This window comes from Delphinapterus leucas, chromosome 8 (genome assembly GCF_059928025.1).
Source record: "Delphinapterus leucas isolate spDelLeu-1000000601 "Yukka" chromosome 8, BTC_Dleu_Yukka2, whole genome shotgun sequence".
Classification (NCBI taxonomy): domain Eukaryota; kingdom Metazoa; phylum Chordata; class Mammalia; order Artiodactyla; family Monodontidae; genus Delphinapterus; species Delphinapterus leucas.
The window spans coordinates 16,791,137-16,812,355 of record NC_143136.1 but is presented as its reverse complement, the minus strand read 5'-3'; the positions used below and the strand labels follow the sequence as shown (position 1 = coordinate 16,812,355).

The 21,219-nt window shown below is 41.7% G+C and overlaps 1 protein-coding gene across 2 annotated transcripts in view; it reads right to left on the bottom strand.

Moving 5' to 3' along the window:
- EPHA4 (EPH receptor A4) overlaps window positions 1-21,219 on the bottom strand; it is a 143,148-nt gene that overhangs the window by 42,015 nt on the left and 79,914 nt on the right. For both annotated transcript variants that reach the window (XM_022567790.2, XM_089916327.1), the window contains exon 5: window positions 20,880-21,218. In XM_022567790.2, coding sequence (XP_022423498.1) covers window positions 20,880-21,218 — 339 coding nt within the window. The remainder of the gene's footprint in view (window positions 1-20,879; window position 21,219) is intronic.

Below are 21,219 nucleotides of genomic sequence, written 5' to 3'. Positions count from 1 at the left end.
GATTTGTGATTTAATTCAAATCAGCCCTTAATTTTCAAATTTTTAGAGCAGAATTTTCACTGTCCATTTTCCTGTCCTGAGATGCAGATGTCTGAGACCACCTTTTCCTGTTACTCTCAAGGGGATTTCAGTAGTTTTGAATCTAAAACGTGGCCTCCATTTCCTCTTCTTTTCACTTACAAATCATGCTGACACATCAATCATCATTCAATCATTCTACAAATGTCCTTTAAGCCTTTGCTTGAGGAGAACTTAAAGTAGAGCTAAATAGGCATTTATGTTTTAAAACTTAAACAGTACTTGACTAAACAGACAGTAACTGGGATAAGAAGCCAGAATGTGGAGGAGTGCATTGTGGATTACACAAAGAACCATGGAGGATTTGGACTAAGGTTGGGGAAGTGTGGGCCAGATTGATTTGTTGGGGCAAACAAGAAGCAGAAAGGGGAGAGGATGGCTGATCAGAGCTGCACTGCTGCACATGTGACTGGAAAGTTCAGGAAATCACTAGCCCCTTGGTTCTGTGGGGGCAGAGGGCTCATCTAGGACACATGAAATGAGGTAAAGATGAAAAAGCATCCTTAGCCACGCGGAGTAGTCTTCATTTTACTAATTTGATGGGAAAAAAAATCAATGAATTTAAAAAGGATTTTGGATAAAAATCCAGGTTTGAAATTTACTAGCTGCCATCTTGGACAAGTTTCCTTGCCTCCATTCTCCCATCTGTAAAACACGCTCCTTTCAGATACAAGCATGTAGGCTATTAGAATGTACAACCTATAAGCACAAGACTTATCTCTATATGCCCGCTATTCAAGATCTTGTTTGGCATACAGTGGGCGCTCAATAAATCTGTCGAATGAATAGAGGTGAACTAAATGTTTAAATAGATCTAAAAAAACTCTTTGTAGCCAGCGAGATGTTTTCTAAATATAAAGTATCAGAAGTAAGTCATCCCTAAAACAACTTTATATCTGCACCTGTTTCAGATGGCCTTTTGTGGGTTTGGTGTTGCTATTTAGGTTAACTAAGATATTGACAGTCAGGAGTGAAGCAAATGACAATTCTAATTTTAAATGGAGTCTCTGTTTCCTAAGGCTTTTTTGGCGCCTCTGAACTTCTGTCGAACACACAGGCTGTAAAATGTCATTCAAAAGTAAGTTAAGGGCTTCCCTGGTGGCGCAGAGGTTGAGAGTCCACCTGCCGATGCAGGGGACACGGGTTCGTGTCCCGGTCCGGGAAGATCCCACATGCCGCGGAGCGGCTGGGCCCGTGAGCCATGGCCGCTGAGCCTGCGCGTCCGGAGCCTGTGCTCCACAACGGGAGAGGCCACAGCAGTGAGAGGCCCGCGTACCGGAAAAAAAAAAAAAAAGTAAGTTAACATTAAAACTAGTTTTCACTGCACCTGTTCCATATAGCATTTTGAGAAATTGCTCTTTCCCTGGATGAGGGCGTTGACAATATGTTCGGTATTTCTCCTCTGTATCTGGAGGGCATATGCACATAGTTTTCCGGACTTCCTAACTACAAAGGTGAGTGGTGTTGAGATTCCCTTCAAGTTAGAATCCTAAATCCAGAAAGAGCCCCAAGCAGACCCCTAGTTTGACAAGACCAGAGTTATCTCTAAAGACTCACTAGCGTAAGCACAGTCACCACCAGGGGCAGCCCTTAGTACCGCATATATCCTTGAAATCCCACGGAAAGGACATCATTGTTGAAGTGTCAGGGTAACCAAGTACAGTGCCCTCTGCAGTCAGGGTAGGGACAGCAAGATTAAGCGTGTGAAACAGACTGCTTTTCCACGCACCCACTGGAAACAAGTAAAATGGTAGGAAAATATTACTTTTTAAAGATGGAGCAAAAACTCAAGAGGATAAAAGGAAACTTTTACCGAAGCTTGAGGCTGAATGATCTGAGCTTTCCACTAGGAAGCCAAGAGAAATTCTCTCCCCATCAAATAATTATGTATTCAGAATAATACATACCCTCGAGAAACTGAGAATGCTTTCTCCGTAGAATCCGCATTGGCCATGTACCTGTGATTACTTTTGGTTTGAGAGCAGACCACGGCGCATTCCGAAGGCCCAGGTGGGTTTTATCTCTGTGTGCTTTGGATAAACAGAAATAGCCTAGATTCGGGGCTCCATCACGACTTTCCAACAGTCGTGCGTCTCACAATGAACAATTACAGGAGGTGCTTTGATGTCAAACAGAGGTGGCTCCTTTTCGGAAAATGGTAAATTTCACCTTCTTTGGTTCAAAGCTCAGCAGTTCTAACCGCTCCCCACCGATGTGAATGCTGCAATTTTCTTTTATTCACTTCCTCAATGACTTGCCATCAAACACCTACAAGTCATTTTACTGCAGCAGTTTGGTCCTTGTGACACCCCAATAGGATGAAGAGAAAAAGAGACCCGGAGAAAAGAAAGGGAGGAAGGAGTCACTATAGTCCTTCACTTGTGGGCTGTAAAACTGTCTTCTTGGGTCCTGCATCACAAGCGTTGAATTATAAAGAGTTTGGGGGACCTACCCACTGCATTTCATTACTGGCTCAAGTTAGCGGGAAGAAAGGAATAAGGCAGGAAATAAACAGATGCAACAAAAGGTCTCCAGCCTGTGGACAGGGAAGAGTGAAAATGGCCCTTTATGGACCTTAAGAAACCTAAAGCCAAGGACGCCTGTGGTTCTCAAGCCCATCGTTTGGAGGGAAGTTGTCTTTAACCTCAGCAGAGTTTTGTTTCCCTCCCCAAGATCTGAATTTAAAGAGGCGATGTTTACTTAAGGGGTCTTTCCCTGATAGGAAAAATAAACCTACAGTTTATACATAGCTCTGCTTAATGCAAATAGCATATTTAGATTGAATTATTTGGAGCTTAAGGTGGTTTTTGTTCCCTCTTTCTTTCTCATTTCAACGCCACAGCTCTGATTTGCTCTTTACCAAAGGTTGGTGCATTTTAAAATGCTGTCAAGCATCAAAATTAAATGCTTCAGAGCACTAATGATATCCTTGTGATTAAGGGTTTTGCCATCGCAGAGATGCTAAGAACTCGGGCGCTAATATGAATTGCTGTCTTCCACATCGCACCAAAGGGAGGACAGGATTCTTCCTCTGAGCTTTGTATTACCTATGGCACCAAACACCACTGAGCACCTTTTACTTTTTACTATGATATTGCAGTAGTTCGTAGCACTCAACAGTGCACAGAGTGCTTTCCTAGACACACGATCTTGTTTGCACTACATTCAATCAATCAGCTGGATTAGCCCTCTGCTAATCCTTAGATAAAAATCATTAAAAGACTCAATCCCTATCCACCCTCCCTGAATATATCACTGATGTAAGAGCTCAGCTCTGCACCCCACAGCTTTTAGCTGCTGTACCATTAATAAGTACCTAAGCACATTTTCTCATAGTCAAGAAGTGAAATTGTTTCTAAAACAAACAGACAAAAGGTATGGAAAAACCTGATTATTCTAAAATTGATATGGAATTTTTTTCCTATTCAACAAGAGACGTGGAGCCAGATTCTCAACTAAAGTCTTCAGGAGACTGAATTAAATCAAGTTCATTTATATTGAAATATGGAAATATTAATATTAAGCTTATACTTAAAATGTATGAGGGATGCACTTTTTTTCCCATAAAATGATTTCCAAGGTCAGTACATACAGCATCTATTTTAAACAAATACTATAACATAAAGTAGGGTACAGTAACATTTACCAAAAGATACAACAGACCTGTGCTTCCAGGGAGGGACAGAATCTGTTCTGGGGACATTAATGGTGCTTTAACTAAGTGATCCAACAGCAAGACTTTACAAAGCGTTTAACTCAGACTCTTATTTCTGCAGAGAAATGGGTGGCAGATTATCTCAGGCAAATTCTTTACAGAGAGCTATCACCCACAGTTTAAATAAAGGAATGCGATGCAATTCTTAGCCTTTACATTAAGTGTTTGCATGCAGAAGTTGAAGGTCTTGGGATAGGCCTCTGTGGCTAACTGCCCAAAAATGGGAGTTCCCCTCCCATAAGTGTTTCTGGGATGGAGCTGCTTAGACAAGGTCCACATTTCCTAGATCTCTTCACATGTAGGATGGTTCACATCCCTGAGTTCTGGGTGTGGGTTGAAGTAGTGACTCCCCTTCTAGATCTATCACATAAATAGCTCCCTTGGACTCTCCATCCTTTCTAACCCACAGTCTGCCAGCTCCATGTTGGTGCTCAGGGTCCATCTTGGAAGCTCCCCATAGACCCTCCCCCTCTTCGCCACCAACTGGATGTGACTGGAGCAGGAAACAATTTTCTACCGTGTTAACCTGCTAACTGACATTTGGGGTGACAGCAGCCCATTCAGGTAAAGTGGAGCCATTCAGGGAACAAAGGGTCCGAGACTTACGATGACTGTTGTTCGACCTGCTATTTTTCGACTTTATGATAGCGTGAAAGCAATGCGCATTCAGTCGAAACTGTACTTCAAATTTTGGATTTTGATCTTTTCCCGAGCTAGCAGACGTACTCAGAAAATCGTTCTGATTTTCACTTTCAGTATTCAATAAATTCAACACTTTATTATAAAATAGGCTTTGTGTTAGATGACCTCTGCCCGACCTAAGTGTTCTGAGCACATCTGAGGTGGGCGAGGCTAAGCTATGATGTTTGACAGGTTAGGTGTATTCAATGTATTTTCAACTTACAGTGAGTTTATTGGGGAGTAACCCCATTATAAGTCGAGGAAGAGCTGCAGTAACATCTTCATACAATAACTAACTAAAATAAGTGTAGGAGTACCGTGGCCTGCAGAAGATTGAGCCGTACTTGAAAGCTGCCTGAATGGTCTCCCTCTTGGAAACTCCAGCTCCTGGGCACCCACAGCGAGCGGAGAGCCACTTGTTTGTGAGGCACTGGCCGAGCGCTGCCCTGGGGGTCAACAATGCCAGGAACAGACTGTGCAGCTTTGCACGGACACAAGACACAAGCACAGCCCCAGATCTTCTAACAGTGACTGAATTCCGCAGAATCACGAAATGTTGGGCAGAAAGATTCAGCTGAGCTTGCTTTAATGGGAAAAGACAGCAGTGTTCTCAAAATGGCTTGGTTTAGTTTTCTTTTTAGAAAAGAGTTTAGTCTTCATTGAATAGCTGACAGCTCATGCAGGTAAAGACTTGGGCCACGTGAATCAGAGCTAAACAGAGAAGAATGGACAAATGAACAAAAATATGCTTTTGGCCTCCTCTGCAAGGCACCTCCACACACTTAACATCATTTAATCCTTGCAACTCTCAAGTCCACAGTTATCATTAGCACCTTTGATTTTCTATTTGGAAACTCCTGCAGCACAAGGAAATGAAATGATTTGACCAAAGCTATAAAATGAGATTTTTAAACCCAAGTCTGCCTGACTTAAAAGTATGTATGTGATCCTCTCTCCACATCACATGTCTGTAAACACACACACTCAACTAGCGTTTATGGAGTAACTAGTAAGTGCCAAGCATTGTTTTCAATCTCTTGCGTGGATTAATTCATATAATCCTCACAAATACCCTCTGAGGCAACGTACTATTATTATTTCCATTTTACAGATTAGAAAAACAAGGTAAAGAAAGTTTGAACAACTCGCCCCAAGTTATAGCTTGTAAGTGATGAATTCAACGGTCAGGTCCTAGAGCCCACATTTTCAACCACTGATCTGTAAAAGCCTCTAGTCTCTCCCCTTCTTTCACTGATAAGAAATTAGAGATTTGAAGGCTAAATGGCCTCTTCTTCCACAGCATATGCTGCATCAGTAACAGAGCAAATGTTAGGTCTGCTATATGTTAGGTTCAGGGCCATCTATGTACATTGTTGGTTGCCAGAAATCCAGAGATAAATCAGACATGATCCCCGTTAATAGACAAAGTGTAAAGCTTTGGTGATGAATCATCTCAGAACTACCTACGGAGTTAAGAAGAGAATCACCTGAAACTGAAAATTTAATTACAAAATAAAATAATAGTATTTGGAGTTAAGGAAGAAGTGGGGGGCAAAAGGCAGGCAGGCTTCTGGAAGGTTGGCAATGTTCTTCTATTCTTTGACCTGGGTGCTGGTCACAGAGATGTTTGTTTTGTGATAGTTCATTGACGATACATTTGTCTTGTCTATTTTTCTGTATGTGTATATATTTTTCAATAAAAAGGTTAAAGAACAAATAGAAGTGTTAGCTAAGAGTATAAAAGATGGAATATTAAAATTAATAATCGAAAGACCCATTCACAATATTTAGTTAACCCTCTGGGGTAAAAAATCTGAAAGTGCCATGAAAGATGCACATTTTTGCAAATTAGGGCTTTTATAACTATTTAATCGCTATATTTAATACCTGAGCCATACAGCAATTGCTGCTTTCCACAGTAAGGAAAATGCATTATTTAAATGCCTGTTTTTCTTTTCAAAATAACTCTTTTGAATTAGCATTCCTACATGGATAGCCATTCCATTAGTGTAGAATTACAAGAGAGTGATGTCTCAATGTGAAACCAAGGCCACACCCCCCAGAATTAACTGGGAATGACTTAGGGGGAACCCGAGTGTCTCTGATGCAATACGATTGTGTCTTCTGTTTCGTCTGAGAGCTGCTTGTTTTACTTTCTACTTGCTTACTAAGAAATCTGTTGGCAGGTTCTGACAAGGGTAGTCCAACACTTGCCAACAGAAACATGGCAGGATTCAGTGTGTATTTCCTGTTAAGTAAGAATGCCAGTTTGAGGCAAACAGGAAAACAAGTCTTTCCACTGGAAGGCGATTTGTAAGAATTTGTCTAAGCAAGACAGCCTTTTTAAGATAAGAGAACAGGGTAAATCTAGCAACAACAGAAAAAAATTAAATAAATATGTTTCCTCTGAACACCTCTAGGAAGATGAATCTTCTCATTGCGCCTCAGTATGTGGGAAAGTATCTTGTATAAACTCTTAGCTGAAATTGTTTTATGTGTCTTGCTTAGAATGAAGAGCCCTAGGCAATATAGTCCCCTCCATGACCAACAATGCCCTCTGAAATTAATCTGGAATATGAAGGATGGTGTCAAGGAAAAGTTTTCTCCTATTGAGCAGAAATACAGCACAGAGAGCGGAAAAGGGTTAGCTGCTGTGAACGAAGGCTTCTGTTCCTTTAGCTGTCAGCTCCACTGGAGAGCTTCAGGCATTCCAAATCTGGAAAATAAAAGCTGTGCTGTGGGCTTCAGGTTCTTTTGTTACTCAGACAGCTGCTAATCGTCCTGCTGTGTTAGGAACCAATGAGACAATGCTGTAACATTTAGCTTTCTGACATTCAAGGCACCTAGATCAGTCCCCAATTAAAGATGTATTAATCACAAAGACTCTAAAAGCCAGGATGATAGATGCACCCAGTAAATCTTTGCTCTTGCCTTTTACTTTCACACTCAGGTTTCTACATTTGCAGGCAGAAATGCTTAAAAGCCTACTCCAGAAACTGACCAATAAAAAGCCTTGTTCATTACTCTCTATCAGATGCTTGACGATTTCCTGTGCCTGAAAAGCCTTTCAGAAAGAGGTAAGACATTGATCATTCTGCTAAAAGAGGCTGTCTGCTTCAATAAATAGATCCACTGAGGCTGTTGTCATCTTGACTTTTAAGTGTGATAACTAATTCAGGAGTATGGCTTTGCCACTTGCTACAGGGATATCCAAATCGTCTGCGTAGTTTACAAAAAAAGCCCTTAGATAAACCTAGGAAAATTCAAGGAACAAAATATTAATAACACTAATACAAATAATACTAATAATCTCCTCCAAGTCACCCTCAGGTCATGGCCCCAGTGACAGTGAATAAATTATGATTCAGATACCTGGAACAACAGAAGAGGGTATGTGTTGGATGAAGCCCCTTGAATTCTATGCTTTGAAATTTATGTTAATGAAAGCCTCAGAGTTACTTCTTCACATTGGTTTCCATTTCACAAAGGCATTTAAGATAGCCTTATTAAATTCTCCATCAAAGGGTATCATCCGTATCATTTGCTGTGAGTAAGTGCCCTGGTAATCAACCCCAAAACAAACAAAGAAAAAAATTACAAAATAAAAGCAGATAGCCTGACTGACACCATCATACAGGCCAAGAATCCAATTTCTTTTTTTCATCCTTATATAAAATTTTCATAGGAGGCACCTAATTACTCTAGTACAAAATAAAGGGAAAAAGCCTCAACACATGAGGCTCACGTAACCTCAGAAAAACAGCATTCGCCATTCTGAGTTATGGCAAATCTGTTGCAATTAGATTCTTATTTTTTATTTCTGAGGTTAATGGAACCCGTAAGAGACAAGTACACTATTTGCAAGGTGCCAGGTTGGTGCCAGCTCAAGGTACTGAATTCCTTGGCTTTCAATGGAGCCTGAATATGTCACGAATAACTCCTTCCCCATCACTGTCTCAGTGACAGTCCACTGTCTTCCATGTTGAAAGACAGGAAGTCAATTAGTGTCATTTATGATGTGAGCACCTGTCGACTAAGACCTGGACTGAGACCAATTCCATTACCATAGCCATTCAGTGGCTGCCAGATGGTCAGGCCTTGGACCACTTATGATGCAGTCCAGATACAAGAAGATGACTTAAAGACAGAAAGGTCCAGAGTCCCATTAGTCATTCCCTGAGCCATCCAATTCCCCATCACATATACAGCTGGAACAGGATACCTATTCTTCCAAATGGTTATTCTAAAAGACCTCATGAGCTGCTCAAAAATAAAGTCATGGCGACCCTAAATTGAGTATATAAGCTCCATAAATGGTAAGCATTTTCACCAGCCATTGTTATTTTTATCTTTGAAATTACTTTTTAGTAACTCATCTTTCTTTCTGTTATTGCATTTTGAAACACATAGGCAGAAAAGAGAAAAAAACAGAGATGAAAAATATCTGACAAAGAATAAAGTGGAGCATGAAATTATAGGCTACAGATGATCCCTGACAGGATGAGGTAGGCAGAGGAAACATTCCAATACAATTTTGGTTGCAAATCTATGTGTTGTATGGAACTCGGAACTTTTCCAAGTCCAAATGTTGCTTGGCTGAAAGAACAATGGCTAAATACTGAGAAGTGATGGCCATGGATGGTGAAGTAGAAGGTTACAAGTAGAAAGAGAGACAGAGAGAGAAACAGGAAGTAGACCAATCAGGTGAAGTACTGAGGCTCTCCATCTTATTTTCAGTTTGGTTTCACTATATGGAAGTCTGGGAAAGTTCTGAACACAGAATCATACTCAGGGGACAATATCCACGAACCACAGCATGCTGAGGAACTGGGGTTTAATACTACCTAAGGAAGCCTTCGTTTTATTTGTAGCCAAACCTTTCTCGTTCAGTTTCTTGCTGGCTATATAGACAAGCACCCAGAAGTGACTGGTAAGGGGAGGGTAGAAATACAGAGACCTTGGGGTTAAATTACAACCAGCATGTTTTAAAAATGCTTCATATATAAACGGTCACCACATGCTATGCTCTCCAAAAATGTAGCAATGAAATGGTATTCTTGCAGCCCTCCTATTTGAAACTATCTTTTTGGCAATTCTTTTGAAAGCTATGATAGAGGTTAAAAAAAAAAAGAGCATAATTTATGAGAAGGAATTTTAAGCTTGGGAATTGCCAACCAAAGAATTAATTTTGTTTTAATTTGGGGGTATCAGCTAGAAACTAAACTGTATGTGCCAGAGTTTAAACTCCTATAGGCATTATAAGACTGAGGCCGAGAACGACTGAGATGTGAAGTTTTAAAATGTTATTAAGGCCAATAGGTGTCTCGAACTGGGTCTGTGCTTGAGAATCCAAGATGACTTTTGTAGTCATGAAGAATAACAAAGAATGTATTAGGAAAGTTATAACTGTTTTAGGACCCGATTATTTTTAAAACTAGGAGGTTCACAGCATCTCACTGGGGCCTTTCTAACACAACTTGCTGAAGGGTAAAATTCAGTATTACTAGCTCCAACCAGAAATCAATCTGTAAGTATCAGAAGGACCTCATTAGAACAACATTTCACCCAGAAATAGTCCCACAGCGTGGTCTCTAAGAAAGATGTTGGAGCAGGGCTCCGTTATACTATGAGCAGTTTTATGAATGTTATTTCGTGTGTGTTCTAAAATAGGAAGGAAGGAAGAAAAGAGAAAGAGTGAAAGCCATCATCCAAAAAACTCATACAGTTAAGGTTATACCCTTGAAGAGTTAACAGTGAGATGCTTCCCATCTATCTATCTCCCCAAACAATACACTTTTACATTATATCAAGATTCCTTAAATATATTACCAGCCTCTTAGAGCCACGCCTTAATAAGTTGGCTAATCAGTATTGATGTACGCAAGGAGGGCTGTGAAGATAACTTATGCTTTTTAAAAACTATGACCACTGTTCTGGTTATAAAGACACTCAATGTTCGTACGGCAAGATTCTGCTGTATTTGTACTTCTTGCTTTCAGTGGAAAACAAAGCAAGAAGTGTCCCGATTACATACTGTAATGGCAATCCTACCCCTATTTTAAATGGGGAAAATGAGATGATGTTAGCCAGGGGGTCCCCAACCCCAGGGTCTGGTCCCCGCTACAGGTCCGCGGCCTGTTAGGAACCGGGCCACACAACAGGAGTTGGGCGGCGGGCTAGCGAGCGAAGCTTCATCTGCTGCTTCCCATCATCGCTCGCATTTACCTCCTGAATCATCCCTCCCCCGCAATCCCCTGTGGAAAAACTGTCTTCCACGAAACCGGTCCCTGCTGCCAAAAAAGGTTGGGGACCGCTGACGTTAGCAACAAGAACTCCCAAGCCTCCAAAAGCATCCTCCTAGAAAGTTTCCTAAAACCTTGCTCTCCTGAAGCCCTGTAGAATCGGGATCGAATTCAGTGGGTTTCAATGCAAGTAAGGGCTCCGCCAGCAACGCTTAGGATAACCTGAAACGTTCATATATAAAAAGAAAAAAGTCCTTGATTATCTTGGAGAGGGGAAGGAACACTTGATTAAGCTTTCAGCTAGTTGCATATTCAAAATCCCTGGCCTGTTTATATGTTTGCCCTGGCTTTGATAAAGGGACATGGAGGAAGCTGTGCTCTCATCCACCTTCACGGTATTATGCTCAAAATACACACTTATTATGTGTGTGTGTGTTTTTTTTAGAAAAGGGGGGGGGGATTCAGGAGGCAGACTTATAGCTTGCAGTACCTTACCTAAACAACACCAACTCTCCAGGGAGCCACTGTGAGCTTGCCCCTTTCAGTGCTTGTTCCAATGGATGGATCTTATCCAAGCCTGTTACACACAGCAAACTTGCTGGAGGCGGGTCCCTATTTAGCACCCGCTGTGAAGCTGAAGCTACACACTGAAGTTGTGTTTGTATGCACACACCACCGACAAAACGTTCCTAGATAAGAAACTTTTAAATTCAGCTACCCCCCAGCTTTCATCAAAGAGGCTTTTGGACCAAACTGCCTGAGAAATTCACGTACATAGATTATCATTTAGAAGATGCCAGGCAAAAAGGAGTGGCCCACCCTTCCTCTTGTTCTTCCTCTCCCCTTCCCTTCCAAGAAGGGTGGCAAATCCCTACCATTTTCCCCATAAGATATTTTAGATAGATTATGTTTTAGAGAGTAGCTCTTGTGCTTTGTCATAAAGCACAGGAGAGCCACAGCAGAGCTCCTCGTGGGTGGGCTGACCAATCTATCAGAATAGGGAAAGAAGGAATTTAATGTCAGAGCTGTTTCTTCAGCTATGGGTCTATATTGGCAGCCATTCGACTGACTGTTCAGCTAGATTCCAGCACTCTGGGGTACCAACCTTCACATGTGCGACCAAAATCATTAGTGACCTTTCCCAATGAAAGCCACGGTATTCACGAGGCAAGTGATGTGTGGCACCATCTCTCTGTTTCTGTTACTGCAGTTTTGGGGCAACCAATGGAGACTTTTCCATTCTTCTGGCACAAGCCAAGGAGGAAAACATTTGTGTGTGTGCGTGTGCGCGTGTGTGTGCACCCGCCTGTGTGTGTGCGCCTGCCTGTGTGTGTCTTGGGGGTGAAAGGTAGACAGAGGGGGACGATCCATTAAAAATATATTTTTAATACTCATAGAAATAGCTACGTAAGGTATGCCTATCTTGACAGATTTAAAGTGTAAAACCTAAAAGAAATCCTCACGAGTCTACCTGAAGGAAACACAGAAAATGCTCTCTTGCTGTATACCAGCATGAAAACAGCACACGGCCACTGAGTTTCAGAGAAGGCTCTGTACAGCAGGGACAGGTGTTTTAATAGTCTCTGCAGATTTAAGATCTCTCAATGCAGGATTAGTCCTGCAGCATGGCTCTTGGTTCTCCCCGTGTTTAAAGAAAACAACTCTTTAAAGACATCAGTATGGGGTGAGTGAAGCTTTGATAGAAGTTTCTCTGGATCTTTTTGTTGATGTTTAGTTGCAAACTGGACCCTATAGAGTCTCTTCTGGCTCCTCTGAGGAGACAGCCGTTCATTCAGCCAGCTGGAGTGACAACTAGACAATTTAGAAGCTCATCCAGAACCTTTGCTAGCCCTGCGCTATTCATTTCTCATCTCAGTAGAGTACTTATTTTTCAGATCTCTCGATGGCTTCTCCGTAGGGTGTAAAAGTTGGCCGTGGTGTCCGAAGGAACAAGCATAACACTAAGGAATGAAAAGCAAATCAGCATTAAGACTGTCAAGCGTTTAGGGTGAATGCTGGTGAACTGATTTCCCTTCTCACAAATGAACATGTGTGTATACTTATGTAGGAGTGAAGGGAAAAGAATTAGGAAGAATAGCGCTCTCAGTTCTGGGTGTGTAAATAAAACTTTCATTTTCTTAGAGTGAAATATTCACCTCTTTAAAAATGCAACCCACTTTTTACGTATATGCAGTAATTACCACTAGGCTCTACAGACATACTATTTGTCCATGCTGTTCAGTCAACCTTGAAGCTGGATAATTTAGTAGGTTCTTTTGGAAGGCTTTTTATTTTTTTTCCCCACCAGGACTGTGGCACCCACCCTGAATACAAATTCTTGGACCCTGGTGCCACGCACAAGAAGCTGTACCGTTGTCTATCTACCGGTTTATTTTATTCTTCATCGTGATCATAACTAGTGAGCACGCGTAATAATTATCGGGGTGGCAACAATATTCCACAGGCATGAAATTATTTTATGTATAAAGTTAGAATCAAGAGACTGTTCTCTTTTTAAAAAAAAAAAGTGTACTGCATATTTTTAAAATGTATATTTCCTAGGCATTATGAAATTAAACCAGGAGCCCATGGCTGGATCAGAGCTGTTAATGAGAAAACCACAGCCTGGCTTCTCTGAAGCCCACTGTGTGCTTGTTTAGGCCTATAATGACCCCGGCACAGAAAGGACTCTCCAACCGGCTTCCACCTTAGAGGTCCTAACGATTGCATACCAACCGTTGAGGATGTACAAACAACTTTTCAGCAAAATTTCTCAATGGAATTGCTTACAATTCGTTTGAAGAATTTTAAAATGTGTCTTTAGAAAGATTTCTGACTTAAAGACTTCACTAGTTTCATCATGTGTTTTTCCTTTACATTTCTTAGGAGTAAGAAAAAAAAACATCACTTTTTTGAGATCAAAGGCAAACGAGACATCATCTCAGTGAGGAAGCAACCTTAAAAAGCAGCACAGATGACTATTTTAAAAAATGCTGCCAGTATCTAGGAACCATACAGCAGTGCTAAGAATGCATGTTTTCAAGAGAACCGGAACAGTCCCTCCAGCATGTGCCACATTCTATATTTAAACCTGAGTGTTGTGAAGCAGAAACTAACACACCATTGTAAAGCAATTATACTCCAATAAAGATGTTAAAAAAAAAAAACCTGATGTCATTGGGAAAAGATCTGTGGTACAAGAAAGTCAAGGCGTGTTTGAAATCCTAATTATTTTTGTGAAATCTTGTTCATAGAGTCAAAACCTCTAGAAAGAAGCTGTCTTGCTAAATATCAAAATTGTTTCCAATGTGAGATGAACCTAAATGTCAATCCATCCCATCCTTTGCCGGAGTAGTTTCTGACAAATGACACCAGCATTTCAACCTCTTCTCATTGGTCCTTTCCAACTAGAGGGGTAACAATTTGAAGTAAGATTTCCAAATACTGAGTTTAAACTTTTTTTAAGGCAATGTTAATTGGATACCTGCTAGAAGCTGGGCATGTGATTTCACATTTGATCTTCACTATAAACTTGTGAGGATTAAATAGGCCGATGTGATGTGGTTAAGAACATGGACCCTAAAGCCAGTTACCTCCCAGCTCAAGGACTGGCTCTGGCCCAGGGCCTGATTTTGTAAATAACGTTTTATTGGGACACAGCCACGCCCATTTACATATTGTCTATGGCTGCTTTTGCTTTACAAATGCAGAGTTGCGTGCTGCAATGTCGTCCTCTTTTGATTTAGTACTCCAGAGCAGGGAATGGCAAACTTTTTCTGGAGAGATCTAGATGGTGAATGTTTGCTGTGCAGGCAACTCTGCCAAAGGAACTCCACTCTGCTGTGGTTCTGGGAAAGCAGTCTTAGGCAACACATACACACAGATAAGTGGGCCTTTGTTCCAATAAAACTTCTTTACAGACACTGACATTTGAATTTTATATAATTTCCAAACCTCACAAAATATTATTTTTTGATTATTTTCAGCCCTTTAGAAATAGAAAAAAACATTCTTAGGGGGTTTCAAAGCGGGGGATCAGGATTTGGGCTCTGGTTTGCCAACCCCTGCTCTAAAGCACTAACAGAAGCCAGATATTTGTCCCTCAAAAATATCAACAGATATTTCCTCGATCTGCTCCTTCCTGTTTAAGCTTATAGGAAATCCAGATCCTTCACATCTCATTTGGGTTTAGCAACCTGTTACCATTCTGCTTGTGCTTTCTGCTTGTTAAGTTGATCTCAAACCACACTTGAGGTCCATGCAGCGCTGTCCCTCCCCACCAGCTATAGGCCAGAACCACTCCAGTATGACCCTTGCACTACATCACCTTTCCTAGTAAGCCAAACTGGACTTCTTGCAATCTCTACTTTCTTCTTGTTTCTTTGCACTTTTAGGCATAATTACACAGTAGTCCCATAAAACTAAGAGGCAGGATTTTATATATTGAAGCTAAGGAAGCTTGCATGGGCCCTTTCCAAAGCTTGATTCTTCATTGGATATGTGTAGATTTGTAGGTCTTTTTCTGAAATGACACAAAAATTGTCTAAGCTTCAGACTCCACCAAACCTGCCCCACTCTACCATGCCTGGAGCGCACTGCTTAACACAACTGCTCTAAGATGTTTCCCTTTCTTCCAACATCTCCTTGAAGCTGTCCTCTTACCATCTAGAAGACAAGTAGCAATTATACCCAGTGGGGATGAGAATTCCCACCGTTCCCCATTATCCCACTCAAATAACATACTATGTCTAATTAAAAGACAGCCAAGAAAGAGAGAATGGGAACTTAACAGTTGAGTAATAAAAGACAGAATGCCTCTTGTACTTAGTTATTTTCTTTTCTCTTCTCATTATTTTGGTTTTATTAACTTTATCACTACTTGACAAAGAACATTCACTGATTGTTTTTACTGTAAATAAATGTGTTAATCAACAGATGGGTATTGAATATCTGTGCTGTGCAGTGGCATTACAATGAGGTTCCTGCCACTTTACCGTCAATGTGGTATTTTCTTGCAGTTTTCTTTTCTTTTCTTTTTTTCTTGCAGCTTTCTTAATGGTCCATCCTAGGGAACAAGGCCAGTCTGACAAGCAGCACCAATTCATCTGATGACAAAGCAACTAGGATTCTTCACAAGAGGCCCCAGAGGGCCTTTTATAACTGTCTATCCTCTGAGAATAGTGCTGTGAGCCCTGTGTTCCCAGCATGGAGCGATGGAACCAAACAAAGACAGGTTGGGGGATGGAACTCTGAGAAGGCGGGCATTGCTATGAAGTCATAAAATCTGGTTTTCAAGCACGGCACTAGAGCAGAGTTTCTCCATCTTGGCACTATGGACTTTTCAGGCCAGATACTTTGTCGTGGGGCAGTCCTGTGCATTCTAGGATGTTTAGCAGCATCCCTAGACTTGACCCAGTAGATGCACTAGCACTCCCCATCCTCCTAGTTTTGACAACCAAAAAATGTCACCCAACGTTGCCTAATGTTTGGGGAGGGGTGTGGAACACCTAGCCTAGAAGAACAGCTTGAAAGGATGGAGGAGAGGCAGGATTCAGATGCATTCTGATAATTCTGCTGAAGCATTTTTGGAAGGTTTTCCCACTCTTGGAATTGCCTTAAGAGCCAGTTTCTGAACAACATATGGAAATGAAGCCCTACTTCAAGCCCATACTTCATTGCTCATGGGTATATTCCTGGAATCACAGAATTTTAAAATTGGAAAAGATCTTAGAGATTAGCTAGGTTCAGATAATTATGTAACCCACTGAATATCTGAACTTGTCCAAACCCAGCGTGTTAAAGATGTTTTGTCACTAGCACATGACATCCGTGCTAAAGAGAGATGATCAGACGTATTTCATTGTAAAGCATCTAGAACAGCATCATATGCAAAGTAAAAGTCAAATGTTATAGTTGTCCTGGGTGCACCTTGGGGTAAGTAGAGAATATCAGCCATAGGGGTTCATCACGATTTAAAACAAACAAAAGAACCTAGAGTTCGGTCCAGCCCCAGAGCTGGGAGACAGGTGTTGGGGGAGGTTTAGGGGGTGCAGAGTGAAAACTGGTTCGGTGATTAAGGTCTACTGCCGGCTGCCATCACAGCATTTCTAGCAAAAAGCCACAGTTTTGTTGCTTGGTCAGGAAAACGTTGTTTCATTTATACAGCATTTCTCTCTCCTAGACACACATCCTGCATTCATTTCCCTGAGATGGTCCACTTAAGTAAAAGTAAACTGAAGGAAAGTCATCTAGAAAACAAATCACCCAGCGGTCTGCTTATTCCTTTTTCATAAGCATCAAAACCATCTCTTCCTAAACAAAAGACGGAACAAACACCGTCTCTTCCAAAACAAAAGATGGAAGATGGAGGAAGGAGAAAGAGTTTTCAAGGGATTCTCATTTTGCTCCGTTTGGACTGCAATGGAGGAAAGTAAGTGTAGGGAGAACATCCATTTTCCTTGTCCGATGTTTTCCTCCGGGGCTACTTCTGCTGAAGCCTCCCCATCCTTGCCTTCTCCTCGCCTCTACTTCATGCTCTTGGCCTGGGGTGCGGGTGGAGGCTTAGGAAGAGGATCTGGGAGAAGTCGTAGACATTCGGGTGACCTGAGCAGAGGAGGCTCTGTCCTGGGAAGGAGCCTGCAGTCAGCCAGCTGGATTACACTGTCCCTGGGTGACACTGGGGCCGTGTCACCAGATCCAGCCCTTTTGGCTATAGATACAAAGCTCACATCCTTTCATCAGCTGTTCGGCAATAAAGCTGGCACTCTGAGTTCCCTTTGTCTTGTCTTCTGTGTCAGTTGGGTTTGAACTCAGGAGGGGAGGAAAGGGGTGTTATTAGCTCCTTAAGACACCAACTGTAAGATTGGGGTTAGAATGGTTTAAATAACCACGTGAGAACACTGGCCCATTCACACCACATCCCACAACTGCATGATCAAAGCCCAGTTAGACCCCCATCTCCAGGCTCAGATACTCAGGGTCTGGTCTCACAAATGGGGAGATGCCAAGCTGACTACAGGAATGCTATTAAGTATCTCATAATTTTAAAAGAAAGCAACTTTCTCCTTTTGGGGGCAGGATTCTCCCCAAGTTCAAGTGCTGGCTCTGATACGAGCCTAGGTGAGTTTCACCTTCACGGTGCTGCTCAACTGTGACGGTCTCAGAGGTGGTGATGATAAAACCAGGAATTCTAGGTTTTGTGTTTGTTTTTAAATACGTTACCACCAGTGAGAGAAAGGACCCTGTGAAAACAGCAAAAATGCAGAGCCATGAAACTTGGTGGCCTCCAGGCGGTTAAAGCTAACATTCATTTATTCTACGTATTCCTTATAGAGTGAGACATCATTGCCTATAGAGGTCCCTAAGGAATTTAATTTAATGAAATGATCAGAACAACAGCAATTAGAATATAATTGTGTGTACGTAAATATGTATAGGGGAACTTTGATAGAGTTTATGGTTGCTACATTCATCCAGAATTTTGGCCTACATTATTAACCTGCACTACTATGAAGAAATGGTTTGTTACCAAAGATAAACCATCCCGATGATTTTGAATTAGTGAACTCCAAATCGCTGTGGGATAACGAGGCGGCACTGTGCACACATACGACTCTCTGCTAAGCAGTAGCCTTCTGGCTGGCCACATAGGAGGTCTCCTTATTGAAAGATTTATTTTTAATTTTGAACAGCTTCCCAGCATTACCCTTTACGAAAATTAAAATAAGGAGCTGGAATTTTGTCCTATTCAGCAAACCTCCTGGCAGGACTGCTCGCCGTGTCAGAGAAAACCTCATTGTGTCAGAGGAATTCCCTGTCCACCATTTCTCTAGATCTAGAAGAATTACACCTACTTTTTAAATAAAACTTTGACTTTGTTTCCTTCCCAGGCATAATGTTTTTGCACATTTTCTTCTTCTGGAGGACTTCTGGCCTGTCTTCCTTGTGTTCTTTGTGCCTTCTGGCTTGGTAGGGGTTGACACAGTCCCTTGGGGCTTAAATCTTTAAATATACAGAGTCAGAGAAGTCTCCCCACAAAATCTGTGGGAGCCAAGCCTGTCCTCAGCACATCTCCCAGAGGCTACCCTTCGCCAAAGAGAATGACTTCACCTTGTACAGCTGAGGCTTCAAAGGTCCATTCCTAGTTTTAATTCCATTAAGAACACAAAGTAGTGATGTACTGGAGGATAGCCGGAAGAATACGGGGGGGCTGAACATAAGAATATTGATTGAATCATAAACCAGATTCTCTAGGGGTGCAAAGACCACTCTGCACCTTCTTGGCTCCCTGTAACTCAGAGACACTCAACATCCTAGGTTTCCCAGGACCTATGTGCAATATTTCCATTGCCTTCTTCCAAAAGACAACTAATTAAAAGCTGGCATTCACAGAGTCCTTGTGATGCTATCAAAACCTCCTAAATTGGGCTTCCCTGGTGGCGCAGTGATTAGGAATCTGCCTGCCAATACAGGGGACACAGGTTCGAGCCCTGGTCCGGGAAGATCCCACATGCCGCGGAGCCAACTGAGCCCGTGCGCCACAACTGCTGAGCCCGCGTGCCACAACTACTGAAGCCCGTGCGCCTAGAGCCCGTGCTCCACAACAAGGGAAGCAACCGCAATGAGAAGCCCACGCGCAGCAACGAAAACCCAAAGCAGCCAAAAATAGATTAATTAATTAAATAAATTGATTTAAAAAATAATTTAAAAAACCCCCCAAAACCTCCTAAATCACACTAGCCTTTGTAGAGAAATAAAAGCGATGACCACAACAGTGTTCACATCCTAGAAGTGCAGAAATAAAAGGCAAAAACATAACCAGAGGATCTGTTCACACCACATGTTTTTACAGACTGGTCACATCTGTGTGACTGAAACTACCTTCTGGGAAGATCTGTCAGTCTAGCACCAATTCAAAATCTTCCCTCAGTCTTAACTTTTTATTTATTCTAGAGAGTTCAGGGAAAAGTGGAAAAAGAATGACTTTGGACTGGGATACTGGAATATTTCTCACTACGGAGTCAATCAGCACAGATATATTCTCCTTAACTACTGAGTGCGCTCCCTGAAGCTCTCATCTGAGGGAGCAGTGCCCTAAGAGGCGATAGGACTGTTGGCAATTTATGATCCTTTTCTGATGAAGTGGGTTGTTCTTAAGAGCTTCACAAAAGGATAAACCACAGTCCTTTTTTCCTCCTCCCCTTTAAATCCCCAGAAATAAATAACACGGAGGTGGCAATGTGAAACATGTGGTAGAAATCCAGAATGGAAAATTATCATGAGAAAGTGTGGAAACTTCTTTGGGGGCAGAATGGGAGTAAGTGGGTCAGCAGCAGAGCCTAGAAATCTAGATTCTAATTCACACTTCGGAATACCTGATATTCAAGATTGGATAACAGTTCTGCAATTACCCCAGCAGAAACTCTCCATGAACAGAAAATGCTTTCCAGTCATCTGAATTAGAAGAGGAAAGTGATGCAGGAAACGAGGCAAATTAACTCTCCTCCTCCACCTGTCAAGTGTGAATTTAACTATGAAAGTGGCTACAAAAGTAGCATGTGTTTGAAGGAACATTTTGTCAACCACACAGAGCAAGCTACCCATTAAACCATTCATCGTTCACAGGCTTACCACCTGGTGATTCCAATAAAGACCCGTGTCAGTTATTTTTTAATTTTTAAAATAAAAAAACAAGATCAAAACTACATCCACTAATGCTGTTGTTGGAAAATACAGCAAATGCCAATATAGCACTCTGTGTTGGTAAAAATCAACTTTATATTCCTAAATAATATGTAAATGTGCTGATATCTGACCATGACCTTGTGATTAAAATGGCCAAGACGCATCTCTTACAAGAGAAGTCTAGCATGGAATGACCCAACCCAATGTCATCTGTTTTCAACCAGACACTGTCTTAGCCTTCATTTAATCTCCACCACCTAGTACAATGCATGTTACACAGTTGGTATCCAAAAAAATATCTGCTGAATGAATAAACATCCTTCTAAGTATCTTTTGTATTATAATTCAGCTCACAGGTTTATGATTAGATCCCTGTAGTTCTTCTTCAACTGGAGAACTTTAGCATCCTTCATGGATATCAACACAAGCTCTTTCTCCATAAATGTTTAGATAAACAATAAAGTGGAGCCAATCCCTACCTGCTTGGTTGGTGGTCACAGTGACGGACACAGATTGGTCTGGGCTAGGGTTATACTTGGATACGCCATTCACTGCCCAGATTTCAAACGTGTAGTTGGTATGAGCCAGGAGGTCAGTGATGGAGACCTTGGTGGACTTCAGTCCGTTCTGCTGCGGGGTGTAGTGGACCCCACTTCCGCAGGGTCGGCACTTGCTGGAGTCACCTGTTCCACATTTCTTGCACACGACGTTGTAGGAAATATCCTGGCGGCCACCCGTGTTCTGAGGACTGCTCCATTCCAAGTTCACTGAAGTCTCGTTGACATTTGAAATCAAGTTTAGAGGAGCAGATGGTGGACC